Genomic DNA, 19,491 nt, shown 5'->3' on the forward strand with positions numbered 1-19,491 from the left:
GTAGGAGATATGCACTGACGATCCTGACGCTCTCGTAATGTGATAGGTGCGAAGTCTGCAGGTCTTTGCAGGTAATGGTCGCACTATAGTTACGAGGTGCATGACAGCACACACTGGTCACTCCTAAGAGCTGGGCTAACTTTTTGGTTTTTGGAATCGAACGATTATGGACCCCTTGAAAGGCTCTGGGGTAGGGTAAGGAAAGGGAAAAAAAAAGTAAGCTTCTAAAGGGGGCACGCGCTTTTCATCTCGGTTGGTTCCTGGCGATGGCTTCCTGTCCTGTTATGATTGGTCCCCAGCCTTCGTGCATTATGCAGTATGAAAGCTGTGATAATGCCTTGAGGATCTTCGCCCAAACCAGATAAATAGGCGTCGTTCTTCAGCATCACTGAGGGGACGTATCTACCGTACTCCGTACGCATGCTCGGGAGCAGAAATAGAATAAATTATTATTCATTCAGATCGGCACCAAGCCGTATCCACCTCCAAGAGCGATACTCGCACGGCCAGTGAGACGGGGAAAGCCACGTTGTGGAGCCGGAAGCGCGCTGAAGCCTGAAGGTGACCTTCGAGCTTTCGTTCGGCCGGGTTCGACTGGAGCCACTTGGGGGTTTTAGTGGAAACGTGCGAAGCTGTAGTAGTCTCCGTACACTAGGCCACCAAGTCCTGAACTAGTAGTCAGTAATAAGTCTAAGAATAATAAAATAAAAATATAATCATAATAATAATCATACTACTAATAATAATACCACTTAATTTCGTGCCAACTTACCCGAACCATAATAAAAGAGGCACCAGTCGTACGGTGTGGCTTTGGAAAGGAATCCCTTTTCCTTCTGCCAGAGAAGCCAGTGGAAAAAGTGACTTCAAATACTTGTTTCTGTTTGTTTTTTTTTTTGTTTGGGAACCGTTAAGGTTTTTGAATCCTTTACTACGACATAATATCTACCTTAATACCAATAATACCGAGACTGTCATTTTACTTACTTCATCTCCCGTCACCTTCTCCAAAACCTCCGAACAACTTTTTTTTTTATTCCCTCAATATCATCATCATCCTTTTTTTTTTTTTAATTTTTTTAATTTTCTATTTTCTTTTCTCGCGCATCCTTTTTTTTTTCTTTTTTAATTTGTCTCTTTTTTATTTCGTCTCATCCGACTGGATAAGGGGTATAAACTACTTCTCGATCTCTTCTTATTCTCTTCTTCCCCCTCCCCCTCTGTTTAAATAAAGTCCGTGAGGCGTTATCCAACCGGAGCGTTCATCTACTGTTTTCCACCCCCTCCGCCATTGGAAGCCCAATCGAGCCGCCAAACTTCAACCCCAAATTTTTCGATTCGCACTCGAATTCCACGCGCTGTCTCCTCCAACTGTGTCGAGAAGTCTTTCGTCCCAATAGCGCATCCTTCCTCAACGACACCTTTCTGTAAGTGTTTTCGTCATACACATGAAGTTCGTCTCTTGCACCGGAGTTTCCCCGCTGGTTGGCCCCGATGGCCCAGTTGAATGATGCCTTACACTTTCCCACCTTTTCGTGCCCGGTGAATATGTATAATCGCTTCCTCGCTGGCTCGGTGCGGAGATTCAAGAGAGTTCGGAAATCCCACCTATGGCTTTTGTCGTTGAGTGAGCATGTTTATCGGACTACTCAGAACCCATCCACATTTCAGCAGAAGAGGAGTTGTAGTTTCGCACTCAATAACAGGAGCCTGACACCAAACGATCGCTCGTTCAAAGCGAAACTTGCTAACATGGTTGTACCTGGTCAATAGGACACGCCGAGTGCCTTCGTTCCCCGTCGCGAATATATCGCTCTTGCGCCCCTTTGAGAACGCACCCTACTTTTGAAGAGTACATAAAACAAGTGACTAGAAACGTTGGAATTACCCCGTTGGCGATTTTTCCCCATATATCCGGATATTCCTCTTGACAATCTCCGAGGTCGCGTGGCGGTGGAACTTGTCCCAGTGATTGGTGTGGTCTTGCGATTTTTGAAAGCTCAATAATCTGGTCGAGATTTCGATTTCCCTGTCGAGTAGCACCCGCTATTACCTCAGAAAATTTATCTTCCTGCGGCCGTCCGACGAGGCTTACATCGTGTATCGGTCCGCCTGGAATTTCTGGAACCAATTTGTGGAGACTGCTGTGAACATTACGCCCCGAAGTCCGGCAGGAATATCGAAATTTTTTTTTTTTTTTTTTTTTTTTTTAGAAGATCGGTCCTCTGATAGAAGTGAAACTGTCCTGCGATTGTTTATGTTTCGGGATTGAAACTATATCAGAGCCCGAAGTTACCCCTGCCTTCGTTGCTCACATTCTTGGTTGCGAAACTTTGGAAACCTCGCCCACGGAGGTAAAATTTTCTGCAGACCCAACGAGGTGAGTCTACGATTTTATTGCCTGTTTTTTTCTGGCGCAAGCGTCTTCACTTTCGGAAACGCTTCCGGATCAACCTCGTTGAATTCACTCTCGAAACGATGAAGCTAACCTCGACCTTGTCTTGTATAGTTATATCGTCTGGCACTTACGCCGTACGCAACCCACAGCTGCACCACAGCCTACCGTGAATTACATCACGCGTGTCGCACCGTCCGCACCTGTCAGTGGCTGATCTCACGATTCGGTGGGATCGAATTGCCTTGAGACTGGAAGGTACGCCGTGGAGATCATCCTACGGCTACATTTTAGAGGATACCGCAGGGCAGCTTTGCTTTGTCCTTGACTACCGTCCCTCAGCTCCCCGCTGGGTCGGGTCATGGACATCACAACTATCTTGAACAGAAAAGGTTCTGCAGCCATGGTCGCCGCAGAATTCGATCATCAGCAATTTATACAGAACTCTCATCTTGATACATCGTCTCCGAAGATGAAGCCGGAGCCCGGAGTCTCAGAGGCTGGTGACCAGCCAGTACTTGCCTACCCTCCTCACGCGCCACTCGGCCAAATGCCGAATATGCATCCGGATATGCGATACCAACCGCAGACACACCCAAACTCCGCGCTACCACTTTTGCAAAATCCTTATGTGCCAGGGGGATATACAAGTGCTCCTCCAATGCCGAACGGTGGTGCTCCTCAGGGCAGGACAGATCCTCCACCCAAAACATTCCACTGTGGCACCTGCAGTAAGGGGTTCGCTCGACGCAGCGATCTGGCGAGACATGGTAAGACTATATCAAAAGGCACTACAATGTTCCGTAAACTGACAAAGTGTAGAACGGATACACTCTGGTATTAGACCACACGCTTGTGATTGGCCAGGATGTGGTAAACAGTTCATCCAGCGCTCTGCCTTGACCGTGCATTCCCGTGTCCATACCGGCGAGAAGCCGCACATGTGCGAGAGATGTGGAAAGGTATGTGTCGCTGTTTTCCATTTGGCAAGGGCCATTGATCAAGATCTAACATCACGGATATAGCCTTTCAGCGATTCATCCTCTTTAGCTAGACACCGCCGGATACATTCCGGTAAACGCCCCTATAAATGCCCCTATGCCAATTGTCAGAAGACCTTCACACGTCGTACGACTTTGACACGCCATCAGAACCACCATACCGGTACCATTGAAGAGGCTGCCGCAGAGACTGAAGCCAACCTGCGGCAAAATAAGGAGAGAGCGAGAGCCCCTGGTGAGGGAATATATTCAGAACATGGCTCTGTTCATTCTACCCCATCCCCTGCCCACCACCCTACGATCTCACCAGTTGGTGAGCTCCCTCCATTGAATATGCCTCGCTCGTCTGGCGAATACTACAGCATGGGGAATGGTTCTATTCCTCCTCACGTTCGCGGAGACTTTCAGCAGGCCAGCCCTCGCGCTTCCCCAACGGCAACATCTCCATCTCTGTCCAGTTTTGGTAGTGCTCCACACACCCGGCCGTCGATGACCTCTCACCCGTCAGGTTACGGCCCTCCTCAACCTCTCGAGCCGCCTGCCAACAACGACCATCGGCCCAACAGTGTTAGTGGGAGTCCCCACATGACAAGTTTAGGTTGGGCTTCGCCGTCCCACGGTAGCATCCCATCACCAGGCTCCGCAACCGATTTCGGCTATTCTGATCCTAATGGTCCAGCATACCCGAACTCAATGCCCCCTCACATGTACTTTCCCAACTCCACCCTCCGACGTCCCACTAGCACTGAACCAGAGAACTACGAGATGAAGCCAAAGATTGGCGAGAGTGCATGGTCAACACCGGTTTAGAGTCTCAATGATCGGCAGGACCTCTGATTTGGGACATAGAGGTCTGGTTTAGAGCCGTATACCTTACGCAGTGTCCTCACTCAAACGACGAGTTTGACATCTGCATATCTTTTCCTTTGTCTGGCATTCCTTTCCTTTGTTATCTCATCACAGGCCTTGCATAACAGCATGTTGTTTTTCTCCCTTGGATTTTCGTTTCGCTTTCCTTTGTCATACATCGTTGTGGATATCCGAGATGTTATTCTCTTAGCATTCCGTTTGAAGGTGTAAGCGCGCTGGAAGGAGTCCGGGCTTAGCTGATTTGATTCCCGTGTTTTGCTTGCGCTCTCTATTTGTTGCTCCTAATGTGCGATATGACTCGAACGAACACAAATAAATAAATAGAGAGGTGGGAACGGTTCAGGGCTAGGTTGGACGGGGTTTATCTTTTTTTTTATTTTTTTTGGGAACTGGGATATTCTGGTCTGGTCTGCTTTGGTCGCGGGGTTCTGGTATCTTATACCATGTTATTATTATGCATTATCATTTGTCTCCTTACCCCCTTGTCACATTATACCTCATATCCTTTTAATATTCGCCGTACTCCCTGTGTTTGCTTTTCTTGTTTCCTTTGTCTCCATACTCACTCACCCCATTGTTGTAAATGATCCACCTACTGTATGATATAGAGAAAGAATACCTGCGTAATCTGATACCATAGTTTCGTGTGTCCTGTGTGCTTGAAAACACCTCTTGTCCTCCATTCATTTATTTGATGTTTCTTGAATTGAGACAGTAGGTAGTATACACATGACAAGAGTTTATACAGACAATCAAATTACAATGGATGCCTTGGGTCAAACTAAAAGCAGATCGATCCACTCTATCGAAACTGTTGGTGGCCTAGATCGAGTTGGATGTAGATCGGTAAGGAAGTGCAAGTCTAACCTTTCACAGTCAATGAAATAAAGGTGTAGTTCTTTCTACAAAGAATGGTAAGAATTGACCTGAACAAGTCACTTTGTGTGTGCAGTTAAGAATAGCCATTGATTAAATATCATGCACTTTCTACTTAAATCCTTCTTCCATCTCACGAGACTTCATGCAGGGTATCCGCCAAGGGTTCATTTCCCCATACAAATGCGAAAGCCTATCGCGCAGCCCTGCTCAAGACCCATTATGACGAGTGTTGCTCATACCATATACGTCGTACCAAGAGTGAACTATAGAACCCGGCCGAGTCATGGGCTAAAAGGTTTCATCTAAGTCAATGAACAGCCTTCGTCCAGCGGAGTAAGAATGGCAATCGAGAGCCGACTAACAGATTAGACAAGCTCGAGTACAAATTCCCCTCCCAAGCCAGAGGTTTTTTCTTTTTGTCGACAGCAATTGCGTTTTGACTAACTGGGGGGGGGGGGGACTCAAGTTCGACACTAACTGTAACGAAGACAGAGCGATCCATAGATATACACCACAGCTCAACTAGCCTGCTCATGAATCGAGCATGGCTCATAGTATATGCCTGCAAGCAATTTTTTCCTCAGCCATAGGTAAGTCACCATTTGTAAACGGAACGTGGCCAAGATGTAAAAGAGTCCTGAGTAAGTTGCCGCCTCAAGTGCAGGCAGGTGAGATATCACGGCTCATCGAGCAAACTCGATGTAAGTTGGGCATTGCTTCTGCTCAATAATATTGAGTTTGATCAACCAATGCGGCCCACCTGCTCATCAATGAGAGTTTAACCTTTATACCGTTTTGCGCAATGATGCAGGTTCCCCCGCTCTCTGGTCTCTACCTCTTTTTTAACCTGCACGGGTTGTTATCGTAGTTAGTTTCTTCCGGTTCTAGCCCACTGTCCATCAGGTCGAGGCAGCAATAGCATGGCTGCAATGGCTTTGTTGCTTTGAAGCTGAAGACTCGTCTTTGAACGATGCCATTGCGTATTTAATATGTGATTGATATCAAAGTACTTCCGGTGACTAGATGCTTGTTGCAGACAGCTTTGAAAAAGAACCCTTCCTTTTGTTTGACTTTGCATCTGCAAGAGTCATACCCTTAGTACGGAGTACTTCCAAGACAAATGATTTCTGTTCACCTTCCAGACCGCTGGGCAAGAAACGGACCTAAGCCCCGTTGGGATTAGCGACCGAATTTAACCATGGAGAATGACGTCGTCGGACGTCGTCTGCGTCACGAAATTACGGTAATTACAGTGGTATTGTGACGGATTTCCGAATAATCGGCAAGCCACGTGCGGGCCTTGGTTCAGTGGAGACTAGTACCAGAGGAGCTTAGCGGGCTCATCATTACGGTTGATCCGGGGTAAAGAGGCGTCCTCGTCAGGCTCGCCTTTATTGGAAATCCGTCAAATGGGGGTGGGGGCTTCAAGCTTTCCCAAGGAATCATGGAGAGATTATCCTCCCTCTAATAAATCGTGGGGGATCACTAAAGTTTCCTGGGAAGTGGGATTTTAAGTCAGTCAGGCAAACACCTGAACATGCGAACTACCAGTTGTACCAATGATGGCTGAAGGGCAACCTTGTGAGAGAAAAAGGACTGGCGCATGAACTTAGACGCCAAATCATACGTTGAATTCCATGGAGGCTGCGTGAGAGCCCTCCTTGCAGACGATGTAGTATTGCCTTACTTCATGACAGATCTCTATGTATTGTATTACATGCATGTGTTTTTTGCTACACTGGGAAGACAATCACAAACGCAAAATGCAGTCACCAGACATGAGGGTGTGATATGAAAACAGACCATGATAAACGCCTCGAAGCAAACTCGGAATATTGCCCCGTCATGCTAGAACATTTCTGATGCGATAAAGGAAAAGAGATGGAATAACGTAAACATCCAAGAATGTAAAAAACGGGAGATCCGTTCCGTGAACAACCCAGATCTAACAATGTCACATAGGAAATTAATAACACATTCTCTGTATCGATTTTTCTTTCTTTCTTTCTTTCTTTCTTTCTTTCTTTCTTTCTTTCTTTTTTTTTTCTTTTCTCGTATGGAGTAGTCGTTCAGAGCCCTTCGCGAAGCCGCCGGTCTTCATCCCAGATTTCCTCTTTCATCTGCTGTAGTCGAAAGTGCTGTCGCCGTAACTTCTCCAGCTCCGCCCTCGGTGGATCTGAATGGGCTGCCATTGTATCGTGCAGTGTGCGGTACTTGGCATAGTAGTGTTTAAAGCGCTGCGATTTCTCTCGCAGCTGCTGGAGAAGAATCTCCCGACTAAGGGGTGGTGAAGCACTTCCGGTGCTACCACTCGATGTGCTAACCGCCCGTCGTCGCTTGTGCTCCAAATCCCCTGTTGTACGTCCCTGGGCGGGAGTTGCAGAAGGGCGGTCGAGTTCCGCCTTACGCTTGAGGGGGTTGAGCGCCGGAGTTGCCTTGGCCATGCCACTGGTTTTCACCTGCTTCTTAACATTGGAGGCACCCGTAGCTTTGTTTGGTTTGGATATTTGAGTAATCAAAGGCGATGAGGAAGAACTGGAGGAATTGTTCTGACTCGAAGAACGACTGCGACTCTGTAGGTCAGAAGCATTGGTCGGGGGGGATGAGCCAAGAGGCGACGGCTTCTGAGGAGATTTCTGGGCCGGAGGGCGGGAGGATGGTGGCCTCTTTGATGAGGTAGTAGGTTTTGGAGGATTTGGGGGCGACGATTCGGCTTTGGATGGGGCGCGCTCTGACTGGTCTACCTTGGGTGTCGGCACATGGGGGGACTCTCGAGGAGAAGACTCGGCCTGTTTGGGTGGCGCTTTAGGCTGTAGCTTAGTTTTCTCTGGAAGAGGCTGTTCCGATGCCGATGCATCTGGTATGTCTGTGTCATCTTCATCTGAATCATGAACGTATTCTGCTGATTTAAACTTCCCATCCGGCTTGGGGACTGGCTTCCGTTCCGGCTTTTTAGTGACACGCCCAGTCAGGGTACTGTTTGTCGTATTCTTGCCCTTCGCAGTAAATTGCTTCGTTACAGAGTTGCCGACTCGCTTCTTTTGTGCGTTGGCACCAGACCGGGGAGCTGATGTGGGCTGTGCCTTGGGGGTCAAGCCATTTCCATTGACCCTATCGGTTTCCGGTCCAGTCGTGTCGCCGTCTTTGCCGCTCTCGTCGGGGTTTTGTACTTGTATCCGAGGAGTCAGTGGCTTCTTAACAGGGCCGGTGCGCAAGTTCAGCCGTGACAGACACTTCCCCTTCCCTCGCTCCTCCTTTGGAAGAAGCATCTGCCATAGCTTGTCGGTGCGGGAGATCCGCATGCGATCAAATGCCGAGATAGCATTCTCAATGGCTTCCTGTCGCTCTTCCTGGGACGGATAAGGAAAATTCCATACATCCAACTCTCTGTAGGCTTTGTCCTTGAGATCGAACTTCTCCGGGTTGATTCGGTTCTCGGCACCGTATTTCCGAGCCAAAGCCGTACAGTCTTCGATGGACGAGCGAGTCTGGCGAGCAAGGAACTTGGCAGATACGGCACGGACGGCGAGAAGGTGAATGAAGGGAACCTTAAGAGCGTCGAGGCGAACGCGATCTTTGGTTTGGGAAAGCGGTGCTGAGGTAGGAGTGAGGGGAGGTACAGAAGTAGGAGACCGAGAGACACCCAGAGCCGGGCTGGACGACAACGAGCGATTGGTTGCATTTTTCAGCAACCGGTCCTTTTCCAATTCCACCTTACTCGAGGACTTCCGAGCTAAAAGAGCGGCCTGCCTTTTGTCGCCTGCTCGAAGAGCCCTCACCTCATCAATGCTAGTAATTATATGGGTCTTCTTCGATTCCTTCCCCCTCTCAAAGGCGTTCAGACTCTGTTCGAGGTTGGCTAATGCTTGGTCTGTGGCCGCAGTAGCCTCTTTTGCTTTCTGAACCTCCAAGCTATGGCTCAGGACACCAGTAAAATATAAGTTTTCTTTGTCATTGGAGCTGCCGCTATAGATCTCAGACCGGTGAGTCTCGGGATGAGAGTGAAACGGTTGCGATTTGGATCCGTAGTAGAGAGTGGGATGTTTCCCTAAACGGACCCTAGCTGTTTGGTCGTCCCGTAGCGTTTGGATCAGTTCGTCGAGGGTGCTCTGAGCTAGGTTTAGCCGCATGATCTGCGTTGGTTTAACCGTTGAATCGCTCCCGGGGTTGTCTCTGTGTAGAGACAACCCGGACACTGGCACCTCAAGAGCCGGCATGAGGTCGCGGGAAAGTCGTGGAGGAGGAAATGGCACCGAAACGAGAGAACGGAGGAGAGGATACGATCGAAAATCGAAGGGAGAAGAGGAATTGAGAGGAGGGCCAGGTAGAGGACGTCCGGGTGAAAGACGGGTAGCAGCGTGAGAGCTGCAGGTCAGCGGCCGAATACACGGGAGGACGAGTCAGAACAACACGCCATAGATCAAGCAATGGAGGATCGAGGAGAGTTTGAAAGGGAGTTTGCATATGGAATAGCAAACGAAACTCTTGAGTAACCAAAACCCATGGCAGAAGGGTTGGCCTTGGGAGTTGGGTCTCAGAGGGGAGGGAAGTGGAGGACGGAGAGGGGAAGGGGTGGGGAGAGAGAGGGAAAAAAAAAAGAGGAGAGAGGGAGAGAGGGAAAGCTGAGATGAGATGATGCCAAAGCAAGCAGGATGAGAGCGTAAGGCGGCCCTAGAGCGGAGAGAGCCAGAAGTGAGTAGTTGAGTGGGGAGAGGCGGTATGGTATTATTCAGGGTACCTTTTCTGGGCCAAGGAGTTGTCAGGCCCGCAGGATGTTTAATCCAATTTGGGTCCGGGTGTATAATACGAATCATCTTCACGGTTTGATTGATTAATTTATTTTACCACTTGGGTCGTATATACACCTACAGTCCTCCGGTTACTACCGTTTACCATACCCTGTAAGAAGGACCTAACCAAGTCGCCCCGTCATAGAACCAAGCAAAGAATGTCAATAAACTTCAGTATTATAGGTCGTTCGATGCGGTTCCCGGAGGTTGTCGGCCACCCATCATGCGGACTTCAAGTACATCCATACCTACCTTTCGGGAAAAGAAGAGAAAAAGGACAAGGCAGAGGAAAAATCGTGTGGCGAGTCATGGTCAGAATGCCGGAGACGAAATGCATGTATCAAGAGAGAAATCCGTGTTTGTATCGTACGTACCAAAAGGCCTCCATAACTTTACTGTCCCAGGAGAAAGAATCAGAAGGGAAAGAAAGGACGAATAATAATAGGAAGGGGAAAATAATAGTACCACCACTAGTACGGAGAAGGGCGTACCGTATGGGACGGAAGGCCCGCCCCAACTACCGTACGGATGGCGAGGCAGCGGGTATTTTCATACGTACTCTAGAGTCACGGGCACCTCCTAAATTAATAGTGACCTCCGTTACAGAATAGAATACATACCAGGATTGACTTATGATGCTACTAGTCACTAGTAAAGTCTTCTGTTTCTCCTTCTGGAACATTGATCCCTACCAACGATCGATCAGAAAAGCAATCATGGATGGAGTCATCCAAAACTCGTACTTTGTGTCGTCTGCAAGTTTTACCTCGATTATGTTTTGCTTTGTTTTCTTTTTTTTTTAAAAAAAAAAAGAAACTGGGGTAGGAAAAGACTTGGAAGACTCGAGTCTTGTCTCATCTTTTTATTCTATTGTTCCATTAATAACATCAATCTTTATTTTTTGTTTTTTCTTTGTCTTTACCCCGTACCGGCGAAAAGCTGAGAGTCCAGAGCCAGCCAGTCCTTCTAGGCTGAGTCTGTGACAGCCCCGGTACCGTACGCTGTACGACCCATCACTGCAAGTGGTACGGAACCGGAACAGCTTGTTCGACAACGCTATCTTACGCCATGGCCATGCCTCTGCCACCGACGCCCCCACCACGACTGACAAGAAAACTGGGTCCAATCCAACAGTCGAGTCCGGAACTCCTCCTTTGTCTCTTGATACAGGTCAAATAAACTAAAAGGAGCGTCGGAACATGGAGAATACTGAGAGATAATAAAATTACCCAAGAATCTAAGAGACTTATAGAGTATTGTGTGCATGGAGGGTGGAAACAAAAAAAAAAAAAGAAAAAAGAAAACGTCACAAAAAAAATACATGAAGAACTTAATAATCCATCAATGGATCGGGAGCCGGAGCCGTCACGGTGTACGGAGTAGTAAGCATTACAGTAGGCTCATTCCTGGTACCTGGGGGGAAAAAGGCACAGTGATTGATTGCTGTGACAATAATTCTGGAAAAGAAAGGCGAACAATAAAAAATAGATTAAGATTCAAAGTAACATAATGCGAATGTGCCTTGCTTTTTGGGTTACTACTAGGAATGGAAGACTATCAGGTAGCATTCCTTTTATCTTTGACAGTGAACGTCACAGGATCAACATCAGGGAAACACTGGTTCAGCATGGCAGATCATCCGTCAAGAGCGACCAGCCTCTGCCTCTCTCTTTTTGTCTTCCTCTGCCATACCCGCGCGTGCGCAACCCCCACCGCCAGAAAAGGTGAAATGCAAGATGATGGACTTGCATAGCAGCTTGCCCTGCTCTCGTGCATCAAAAACTTTGTATCTGTTGGGTTGCGGAGGACTGACTTTTTTCGGAGGTTCAGACAGCCACCACTTCATGTAGGTATGTATGTCCTTACACTTTTCTTTCTCCGATTCATTTTGTTTTCCTGTGCTTTTCTTACAGGCCATACATACTTGGTCAATTCAAATCAGAACAATGCTTTTTTTTTCATTTTCATTTTTTTTCATTTTTGGCTATTTACTACGATCTCCATGCATCTGTTCTGAAGTAGTCGACAGCGACAGAGGTGTACCTATCAACAAATGAATAACGCTGGGGCCAAGATCCCCGTCACAGGTTACAGTCGGCTGGGATCTAACCGAAACAAATCAATGGCTGATCACCCTCTCTCTCAATGAACCATTGGCCAGCAAGCCCTCCTGTGATTATTTCTAAGGTTTACAATTCAGGAAGAATCGAAACTCTCTTCAGGCTTTCAAAGGGCAATTGTAAGGTTGCTAAAGGTTTCCCTTTGGATTAATTGGCTTAATTATGGCCCCGCCCCCTTACGATCATTCCGGGCGAGTAATGAAGGGATATTCAAACGGATAGTTTGAGTTAATAGCTATTCTTGTCCACCGTTGGCCATGAGGGTCCTTTTCTCCTCGATTTAGGGATAAACGCAAAAACTAAACGGACGGGGTTCAATCTTACAATTCAATTTAATTTAGTTATTATTACGATCACCGACTGGATCTCTATACATCAATTCCTCTGAATGTCTCGAGGTGTTCTTTAACTCCCTATTATTGGGTATTTTAGGTTTCCGGTCAATTTCCAAACCATTAAGCAGGGACCGAGAAACCCTGTTGAGTAAGTCCAGGTGGGGGAGGAATGTACACTAACACCCGACTAAGCACCGAATAAGCAGTGAGGAGAAACCTGAATAATGATAGTGATTTGAATTGACGGGAAACCTTGAGGGTGACATATGTACATGCAATATCATTACTCCCCCAAGGTATGTGTGTATGCACTCTTGAATGAATCAGGGAGGCGAACCTTGGGCACCGTGACCATGTGCTGGAAGGCGACTGCCTCGGGGAACGACGCAAAACCAGCTCTTCCGCTCAGACATGACTTCTCCAGTCAGCTCTCATGCCTGATACAAATCTCAGTGGGTTTGGAAAAGCCTCCGTCCGTGTTTCTTGACACCAGCCATCCACGTGTTCGGGGGAGGTTATATTTCGCCTCTATCAGATTCCACAGCGAACAAATTTAACCAGGAAAGTCATAATTTTAACGCGTGGGGATATATCGCACAATCCTCGACACAGCAAGGTCCTTGTACGGAAGGTATGTATCTACAATTTGCCACTGACCTGTGAATCAGCCTCCCCGTGTTATTATGATTATAATAGGAAACGGACTCTGCATGACTGCAGTAGTTTCGTCCTAGCCGTCCCCTAGTAGCACAGTTACACCCCCTCCGAACTACTCAGCAACCAGGTGGCCGGTTTTTCATGGTCGCGCACAAGTTCGCAGGACACCACGTAAACCCTTGCCCGTGACGTAGAAAAGGGCGATAGATCATTAGATGGATACCGTAGTAGGAAGTTGGGTTTAGACCTCTCCCCCGGTCAGAATTACAATCTATATTCAGGGTCGGAACATGGACGGCATGGATGCCACAGGCCATTTCCGGGCTATCAATCACGGGGGGGTTGTTACACCTTGTCACTCCCACAGGACGCAACCCTGTGCAACTTGCTGGTCGTCACTCAGCAGCCGGAATGCTCCATGAATCATTGTCTGGACTGTAATAGGCATTATCTACCAGTTGGAACCTACACTGTCGGCTTGACCCCCCGATGGCTGGCTGCTGGGCGGATTTGATCATTGGTGGGCCTTCTCTCAATGCGAGGGATCCGGCCGTATTGATTTGTATTGGAGGGGGAGTTACAAATACCCGGCCGAGTCCAGTATTCCTGTACAGGATGGATGTATTTCTGGTTGTATGGTACTGTATGTATCGTACCTTCCATATGTATCATCGGAGTACGTCTGAACCGCCGTAGTAGTTTAGCAGATGGAGCTCAACTGCCAACACATCTAGCATCACCTTCACTAAGTAAATATAATAATAGCAATAATCATAATCATAATCATAATCATAATAACAAAAAAAAAACGGAATTGTTATAATCATACAACAACAGAAACCCCCACATAACTTATTCCAAACCTGCCAACACCATACGACCCCGACTGCCTAATCGGGACACCCACCGTAATACCGAGCCACGCAAGAACGCCCCTAACCCCCTTGGGGGTGAAACTAGATCGCTGATAGTTACGAGCTGAAACGTGCCGAACCCATTTCATCATGGACCAAAATAAAAAAGAACCCAATCCTTACTGCCTAAGGAATAGTTTGGTCGCCCATCATCTGATCCTAGCGTAGCGCGGCTGTGTCGTTAAATTCTCCTACGACCTCCAGAAAAAAAACCGAGGGTAATCAAATGAGGCGCATTCAAATACAGAACTGAGGCTCGGACGTTCCTCAGTGCAGATCAGAGACCCGAGATGCTGGCTGAGTTGATCGTATATTTAGAACCTTGCCGACATGCGGCCATTAGTAACCCGGTGCCTGGCAGGGCATCCAGACAGCCCCCATTGAAGGCGAGGAAGCTGACAGGGGGTTGAGAAAGAGTGAAAAATGTGTCCCTTTTTTTTTTTTTTACCTCTCATACTCACTAGTGGGTTAGCATACGATGGCATAGTCCGGTTACCTGGGTGAAGAGTAGGTTGGGTTTGGGTGGAACGGAGTCTTAAATAGTGCTTTACTATCGAACAGTGCCCGCTGTGTTTCTGCGGAAACTCTTAACTCGGTCCGTTTTCGGCCTGGCGTGGCGCCGCTTTTTTGCTCAGTGGTTGATCCACCAGAGCGATCCGGAGCACTGGTCAACAATTCCCATATTGACTATGAAAGTGTAGTACTGAACTGTGAATTGTTCAACTCTGGCAGAAGCTAATTTTTAGTAGAAGGGAAAGGAAAAGAAGAGACACATCTAGTTGACCAAAAAACGAGCTCTACAGAGGAGAAAATTAAGCAAACTGAGGAAATTCGGGTCACTTTGATACATCGTCAACGTCCCTCTAGCAACTGAATCAAATACTTTTCCAAATTCTCCGGTTTTGTCATTGGTGACCAGCGACTTCTCACCTTTCCATGGTGTTTAATGGCGAACTAGGGCTTTTTTGTTATCGTTTTTGTTCGGCCACCACGTAGAGTATTCGCTTCTATACTTTGGTAAGGTTCCATGTAATCCTACAACAACCCAAGAATCCCCTTTTCTGCCGTTTATTCACCGTTAAGTTAATCTTGGCTAGGGCTGGAAAGGTGACCCCATATTTGAGCTGGCAGAAGGTCTACATGTCGTCGTTGTGTCCATATTCCTGCAGCAGGAGCTGATTACAAGGAATTCCCAAGATGAAGTAGTCATCATCATACATTTCCCGAAGGCCGATAGATGTCCTCCAAGCCTTGGTACTGGGGAGTAAAGCTACACTTCGAGGCAGTGCTCACAACAAGGACCACTTTCCCTTTTGTAGATGAGAGAGAATACTCTGCTCCTTTTCCTGGATGATGAAATTGGAGTACGGGAAGAACGCGGAGGAAGACAAGTGCTGCCATCCTCACTTGAACTGATGCTTTGCCGTGTATTATCTCGCAGCTTCTCTTATACTTCATGATGATCAAGATTCATGTGGTCAGTGTACTGACCTGGAGATGCAGGGCATTCCGTCAACATTGCTTCTCTCCTTTCCTACTGAGATCTGTATGAAGCTTCAACCGAGAAGAAATGAACCGACCGTATGTGTATGGCGCTACTGGCTATGTAGGGTCTCTGGTAGTGCAGTACCTGTAGGCTAATGGCCCGCGAACCCTCCAATGGGCTGCTGCTGGCCGCAGTGAGAAGAGGCTGGTGACCTGGATGGACGCCTTGAGCCGATCCCAATCTCGTCGTAACTTACCTCATGTTCTGGTGGCCACACTCAGATGTTCTTGGGCGTATGGCATCACAGACACTTCTTGAGGTCAACACTAAATCCATTGCTATCTACCGTACTTTGATCAACAATACTGATAGTATGGCCCTTCTGTAAATATGGGACACCCGTTTGTGGTGGGCTGTATAGAGACCTCCACTGTTTACGTAGCTTCCAAGGGTGAACACATTTGGACGCATCAGCTGGCAGCGCAGTGGCATGAAAAGGCCATGGCTAACAAGGCAGTTGTATGCTCCCCGCAGAATAATTCGAAGAGTTGCTGATATCGCAGACTATCCCACATTGCGGTATAGAGTCAAGCCCTCCGGATCTTATGGCGCTCCTTCTCGCGCGGAGTCCTCACCCCAGCATTGTTGGGGATCGTGTACGTGGAGCGGCTAAGAAAGGCAGGATTGGAGTGGGAAGTGACTGAAATAAAAGGAAAGAATGAGCAGTAGAGTATATAGCTATAGCCCGCGATCTCAATATCCAATTGTTTATCTGTCTAAGGTTATATACTAACAGCATAAACGAGCTTCTTTCCCCTCACTTGTCTATACCTCAGCATTGGAGTCCCCGTAAGAATGCCCTCCCACCCCACTTGCTGAGTAGATGTAGGGTGTGGTCTCAGCAAGCCCTCCTCGACTAGCTTCTCTGTACGGGAATACCACTGAGTCGCCCACTCGTAGTCTTGTCTAAACGATCCTTTCAGATCCACGGTTTTAACAAAGACCCATTCAGTTTGCACGTCCTTGCGCGCAGCCTGTCCCATGGCAGTAATAGCATATTTTTATCCTATCAGTGGAGGTTATGTAGTCAAGATTAACAGATATCAAAAGGGCTTCCAAGGTTGCCGAGTGGGTCCATAGTTATGGACATAACTCGTTTATATAAGCAGTGGTTGCATAACGCGCAGAGAGGCCTGAGCTCACTAGAGGTAAGTAGAGATTGGTGTAGGCGCCAACCCGTCCGAATATAACAAGTTCCAACAATTTCCATAGCTAACGAGTAGTGCTATCCTCTTGCCTCCTTCTTGCGTCCGCTTCTTTGTTTCTCCCCAGACACACACTACTACAGGTCCATGAGTAGCAGTTGTCACTTCATCGGCCAGCGAGCTAACTCCAAGTTCCCAACATTTGACTCTACAATCCGTGTAGAAGATAATGTACTTGCTGCTTTACGGGCTCTAGCTAACAAGCGGTCTCGGGGTCCTGCTCTATACCTCAATATTATTCCTTCAGAAACGTGAATAGTACAACCACAGAATGACCAGTTAGATCGTCACAATTCCATCACCTGACATCCCCTGCAACCTTCTCTCAACTTAGCCGATTAACACTTCTCACTTCGCATCATCTTATCCGGGCATACGAGAGGCCTGCCTAAGCAACTCTCAGAAGAAGCTTGCGGCAAGCTACGGATTCTATCAGCTTATCAACTTTATTGGAGCTTATCAATTATCTTTATATTCTTTTTTTTTTTTTTTTATAACAGTTCGACCATGAACCCCGCAAGAGGGCGTGTGCCTGGCCAAAGGAGCCCCCATGTGTTGGTACGTACTAAGATGATATCAAGCCTCACTTGACCACATATTGCGGGTTCCTTTGTACACATGTGTTTGCAATTGTACTCACCTGGCGTTAATCTCAGGTAACCGACTCGCGTGAGCAGCAACCATCTGCCCAACCTCGCCGTCGTCGTTCTCCATCTACACGCTTCATCACAGTCGACAACGTGCTCCAGTATACATCGGATGTCCCCTCAATGCAACAACGTCATCCACCCCAACCGTCGCGAGCCCGTCCGCGGTCGCGTATTGCGTCCGCAACGGGTGGCTTAATTGGCTCAGGCATGGCAGGTGCATCCAGCGGCGGTACCAGCGCAGCAAGTACTGCGGTAACGATGGGCCGTCTCGCAGCTCAGCCCCGCTTACCCCCTCGATCAACAAAAGTTAGTGAAAAATTGGTACTTCTTCCCGAGTCGGAAGACGTGGATAATAAGCTGTCAGAAGATGAGGAGGAAGATGTTGACGAAGAGGCTGTGGATGAGGAGCTGGTTCAGAGACTGGCGAAGGACAAAAACATCGATGTCGAGATCGTAAGGCAACGACTATTAACACAGAAGAGGCTTGGCGGGGAATTTGGCGTTGACAATGACATTGCGCCCCTGCTGGCAGAGGAGGAGCTATTGCGCCGCCGGAAGGTTGCGCCGGAGAAGGCTAAAAGTTATGCAGAGCGGTTACCAAAGACTCGTCGTGCAGGGAAATTGGCCCGTGTGACTGCCTACTGTACTGCACAGGCTTATAAGATGAGTTCCCTGGCGACGTTTGTTAAGGAGAGACATGGAGGAAAGACGAAGCTCTACGACGATTGCCTGTATACCGCGTACCATTTGCCGTTGTTACCCGGTCATGGAGGTTACAGGCTCAGAAGTAGTCCGGTTGTGAAGAAGCCTGGTGGAAAATCTCTTCTAGATGAAGAAATCGAGCGGAATGAGCTTCGTGATCACCATGAAGACTACATGCCGGAAGCAGAGGAGCATTCGGTTGTCGGCGGCCGTGGCGAGCATGGCGAGCAACACAGTGATAGCGAGACCCCTGGACATGGCCAAGAGGGCTACCATGCAGGTTCGGAGACCAGGGCCGAAGCTACTGATGGCGCAGCTTATGATCATAGCCAAGCGCTCGTTGGACCACCGGAGCCTACACGATTGCTATACAACGTGGCAGAGATGTTTGTTTTCAGTTATGGCGTGGTGGTGTTTTGGAACTTCACAGACAGGCAAGAGAAGGATCTCCTCGCCGATCTTGCGTTTGCGACGTCGTCCGTGACTGGAACTCCCATTCCGCTGGCCACTATGCCTTTACAGGAAGAGGATTTCGAAACGGAGGAGTTCCATTTCGAATATTCGACCGAAATCTCTCGCCCCCGCGTATACAACGACATGATTACACTACGAAGCGGTGACCACATGATCAAATTGGCTATCAGTCATGGCATTGCTCAGAGCACCAAACTCTGCTTCTTCGAAGAAGTCATGGCCAGGCAAATGGCCGAAGCAAAGGACGTACCACGTAGGCTCGCCATGACCGGCAAACTGGGCATGAAACGGGAAGAAGTATTCAGAATCCTGGGAAGCTTATTCAAAAGCAGGGTAGAGGTCAATCTCTGTAAGTTATACCACAACCTACATACTCAAGATCCCAGTACTTACAAACAACCAACAGCCTCCAACATGTTAGACGTCCCCAACTTCTTCTGGGAAAGCGAACCAACCCTATACCCACTGTACATCGCCGTCCGCGAGTACCTCGAAATCAAGCCACGAATTCAGGTCCTAAACGAACGTTGCCGTGTCTTCCTCGACCTCGCCGAAATTCTCTCAGACTCAATAGCCGACAGCAAAACCTCCCGTAAGTACCCTCATTCTATCCTTTCCAAACAAACGACTGACCCGTCAAGACCAAACCTGGATCATCATCGTCCTAATCATCATCTCCATCCTCGTCACCACCTCCGAAGTCTTTCTCCGATTCGGCCTCCTCTCTTCCGGTAAAGGCACCTCATCTACAACTAATCCATCAATCAAGAGTCTACTTCCCGTTAGCGCCTAACTACTTAATGTCTAGCTGTGCAGGTACTTCCAAGATAGAACCTTATCTGGAACGCTGTCAAATCCTGTATAGATAAATACAATGAATATCAAATTACCGTCTCTCAAGATCCTACTATCTCCAGTCTATCCTGTATACTTTCTGTAGCCAAATCAATTCA

The 19,491-nt window shown here is 47.9% G+C and overlaps 5 protein-coding genes across 5 annotated transcripts; 3 read left to right on the top strand and 2 right to left on the bottom strand.

Moving 5' to 3' along the window:
• Positions 1-2,798: 2,798 nt before the first annotated feature.
• BDV37DRAFT_274418 (putative C2H2 finger domain protein) lies at positions 2,799-4,206 on the top strand (the record flags this gene model as incomplete). The annotated part of the gene is made up of 3 exons (XM_032085232.1): positions 2,799-3,165; positions 3,218-3,357; positions 3,421-4,206. The coding sequence occupies 3 exons, from the start codon at positions 2,799-2,801 to the stop codon at positions 4,204-4,206; spliced, it is 1,293 nt and encodes a 430-aa protein (XP_031937773.1).
• Positions 4,207-6,713: 2,507 nt separating this feature from the next.
• BDV37DRAFT_257563 (uncharacterized protein) lies at positions 6,714-7,159 on the top strand. Its single transcript, XM_032082958.1, has one exon. It carries the CDS (start codon positions 6,749-6,751, stop codon positions 6,938-6,940), a length of 192 nt encoding a protein of 63 aa, XP_031937774.1. The 5' UTR covers positions 6,714-6,748; the 3' UTR covers positions 6,941-7,159.
• Positions 7,138-9,898, bottom strand: BDV37DRAFT_257564 (uncharacterized protein). The gene has a single exon (XM_032082959.1). It carries the CDS (start codon positions 9,360-9,362, stop codon positions 7,215-7,217), a length of 2,148 nt encoding a protein of 715 aa, XP_031937775.1. The 5' UTR covers positions 9,363-9,898; the 3' UTR covers positions 7,138-7,214.
• A 5,045-nt stretch (positions 9,899-14,943) lies between these two features.
• Positions 14,944-15,575, bottom strand: BDV37DRAFT_257573 (uncharacterized protein). Its single transcript, XM_032082960.1, has 2 exons — positions 15,069-15,575; positions 14,944-14,978 (listed from the first exon to the last, which is right to left on the bottom strand). The coding sequence occupies exon 1, from the start codon at positions 15,417-15,419 to the stop codon at positions 15,174-15,176; it is 246 nt and encodes an 81-aa protein (XP_031937776.1). The 5' UTR covers positions 15,420-15,575; the 3' UTR covers positions 14,944-14,978; positions 15,069-15,173.
• A 1,622-nt stretch (positions 15,576-17,197) lies between these two features.
• On the top strand, positions 17,198-19,363 carry BDV37DRAFT_257577 (RMD1 family protein). Its single transcript, XM_032082961.1, has 4 exons — positions 17,198-17,270; positions 17,369-18,887; positions 18,945-19,130; positions 19,180-19,363. Exons 1-4 carry the CDS (start codon positions 17,220-17,222, stop codon positions 19,329-19,331), a joined length of 1,908 nt encoding a protein of 635 aa, XP_031937777.1. The 5' UTR covers positions 17,198-17,219; the 3' UTR covers positions 19,332-19,363.
• Positions 19,364-19,491: the final 128 nt, after the last annotated feature.

Source organism: Aspergillus pseudonomiae (assembly GCF_009193645.1).
Source record: "Aspergillus pseudonomiae strain CBS 119388 unplaced genomic scaffold BDV37scaffold_78, whole genome shotgun sequence".
Lineage (NCBI taxonomy): Eukaryota > Fungi > Ascomycota > Eurotiomycetes > Eurotiales > Aspergillaceae > Aspergillus > Aspergillus pseudonomiae.

What these genes read in the sequence shown, in the direction of transcription:
- BDV37DRAFT_257563 (XM_032082958.1), top strand. Translation starts at nt 6,749, where the DNA reads ATGAACTTAGACGCCAAATCATACGTTGAATTCCATGGAGGCTGCGTG.
- BDV37DRAFT_257564 (XM_032082959.1), bottom strand. Translation starts at nt 9,362, where the DNA reads ATGCCGGCTCTTGAGGTGCCAGTGTCCGGGTTGTCTCTACACAGAGAC.
- BDV37DRAFT_257573 (XM_032082960.1), bottom strand. Translation starts at nt 15,419, where the DNA reads ATGAAGTATAAGAGAAGCTGCGAGATAATACACGGCAAAGCATCAGTT.
- BDV37DRAFT_257577 (XM_032082961.1), top strand. Translation starts at nt 17,220, where the DNA reads ATGAACCCCGCAAGAGGGCGTGTGCCTGGCCAAAGGAGCCCCCATGTG. An exon ending in AAAGGAGCCCCCATGTGTTG is followed by an intron (nt 17,271 to 17,368) that starts GTACGTACTAAG and finishes CGTTAATCTCAG; the next exon opens with GTAACCGACTCGCGTGAGCA. An exon ending in CAGGGTAGAGGTCAATCTCT is followed by an intron (nt 18,888 to 18,944) that starts GTAAGTTATACC and finishes AACAACCAACAG; the next exon opens with CCTCCAACATGTTAGACGTC.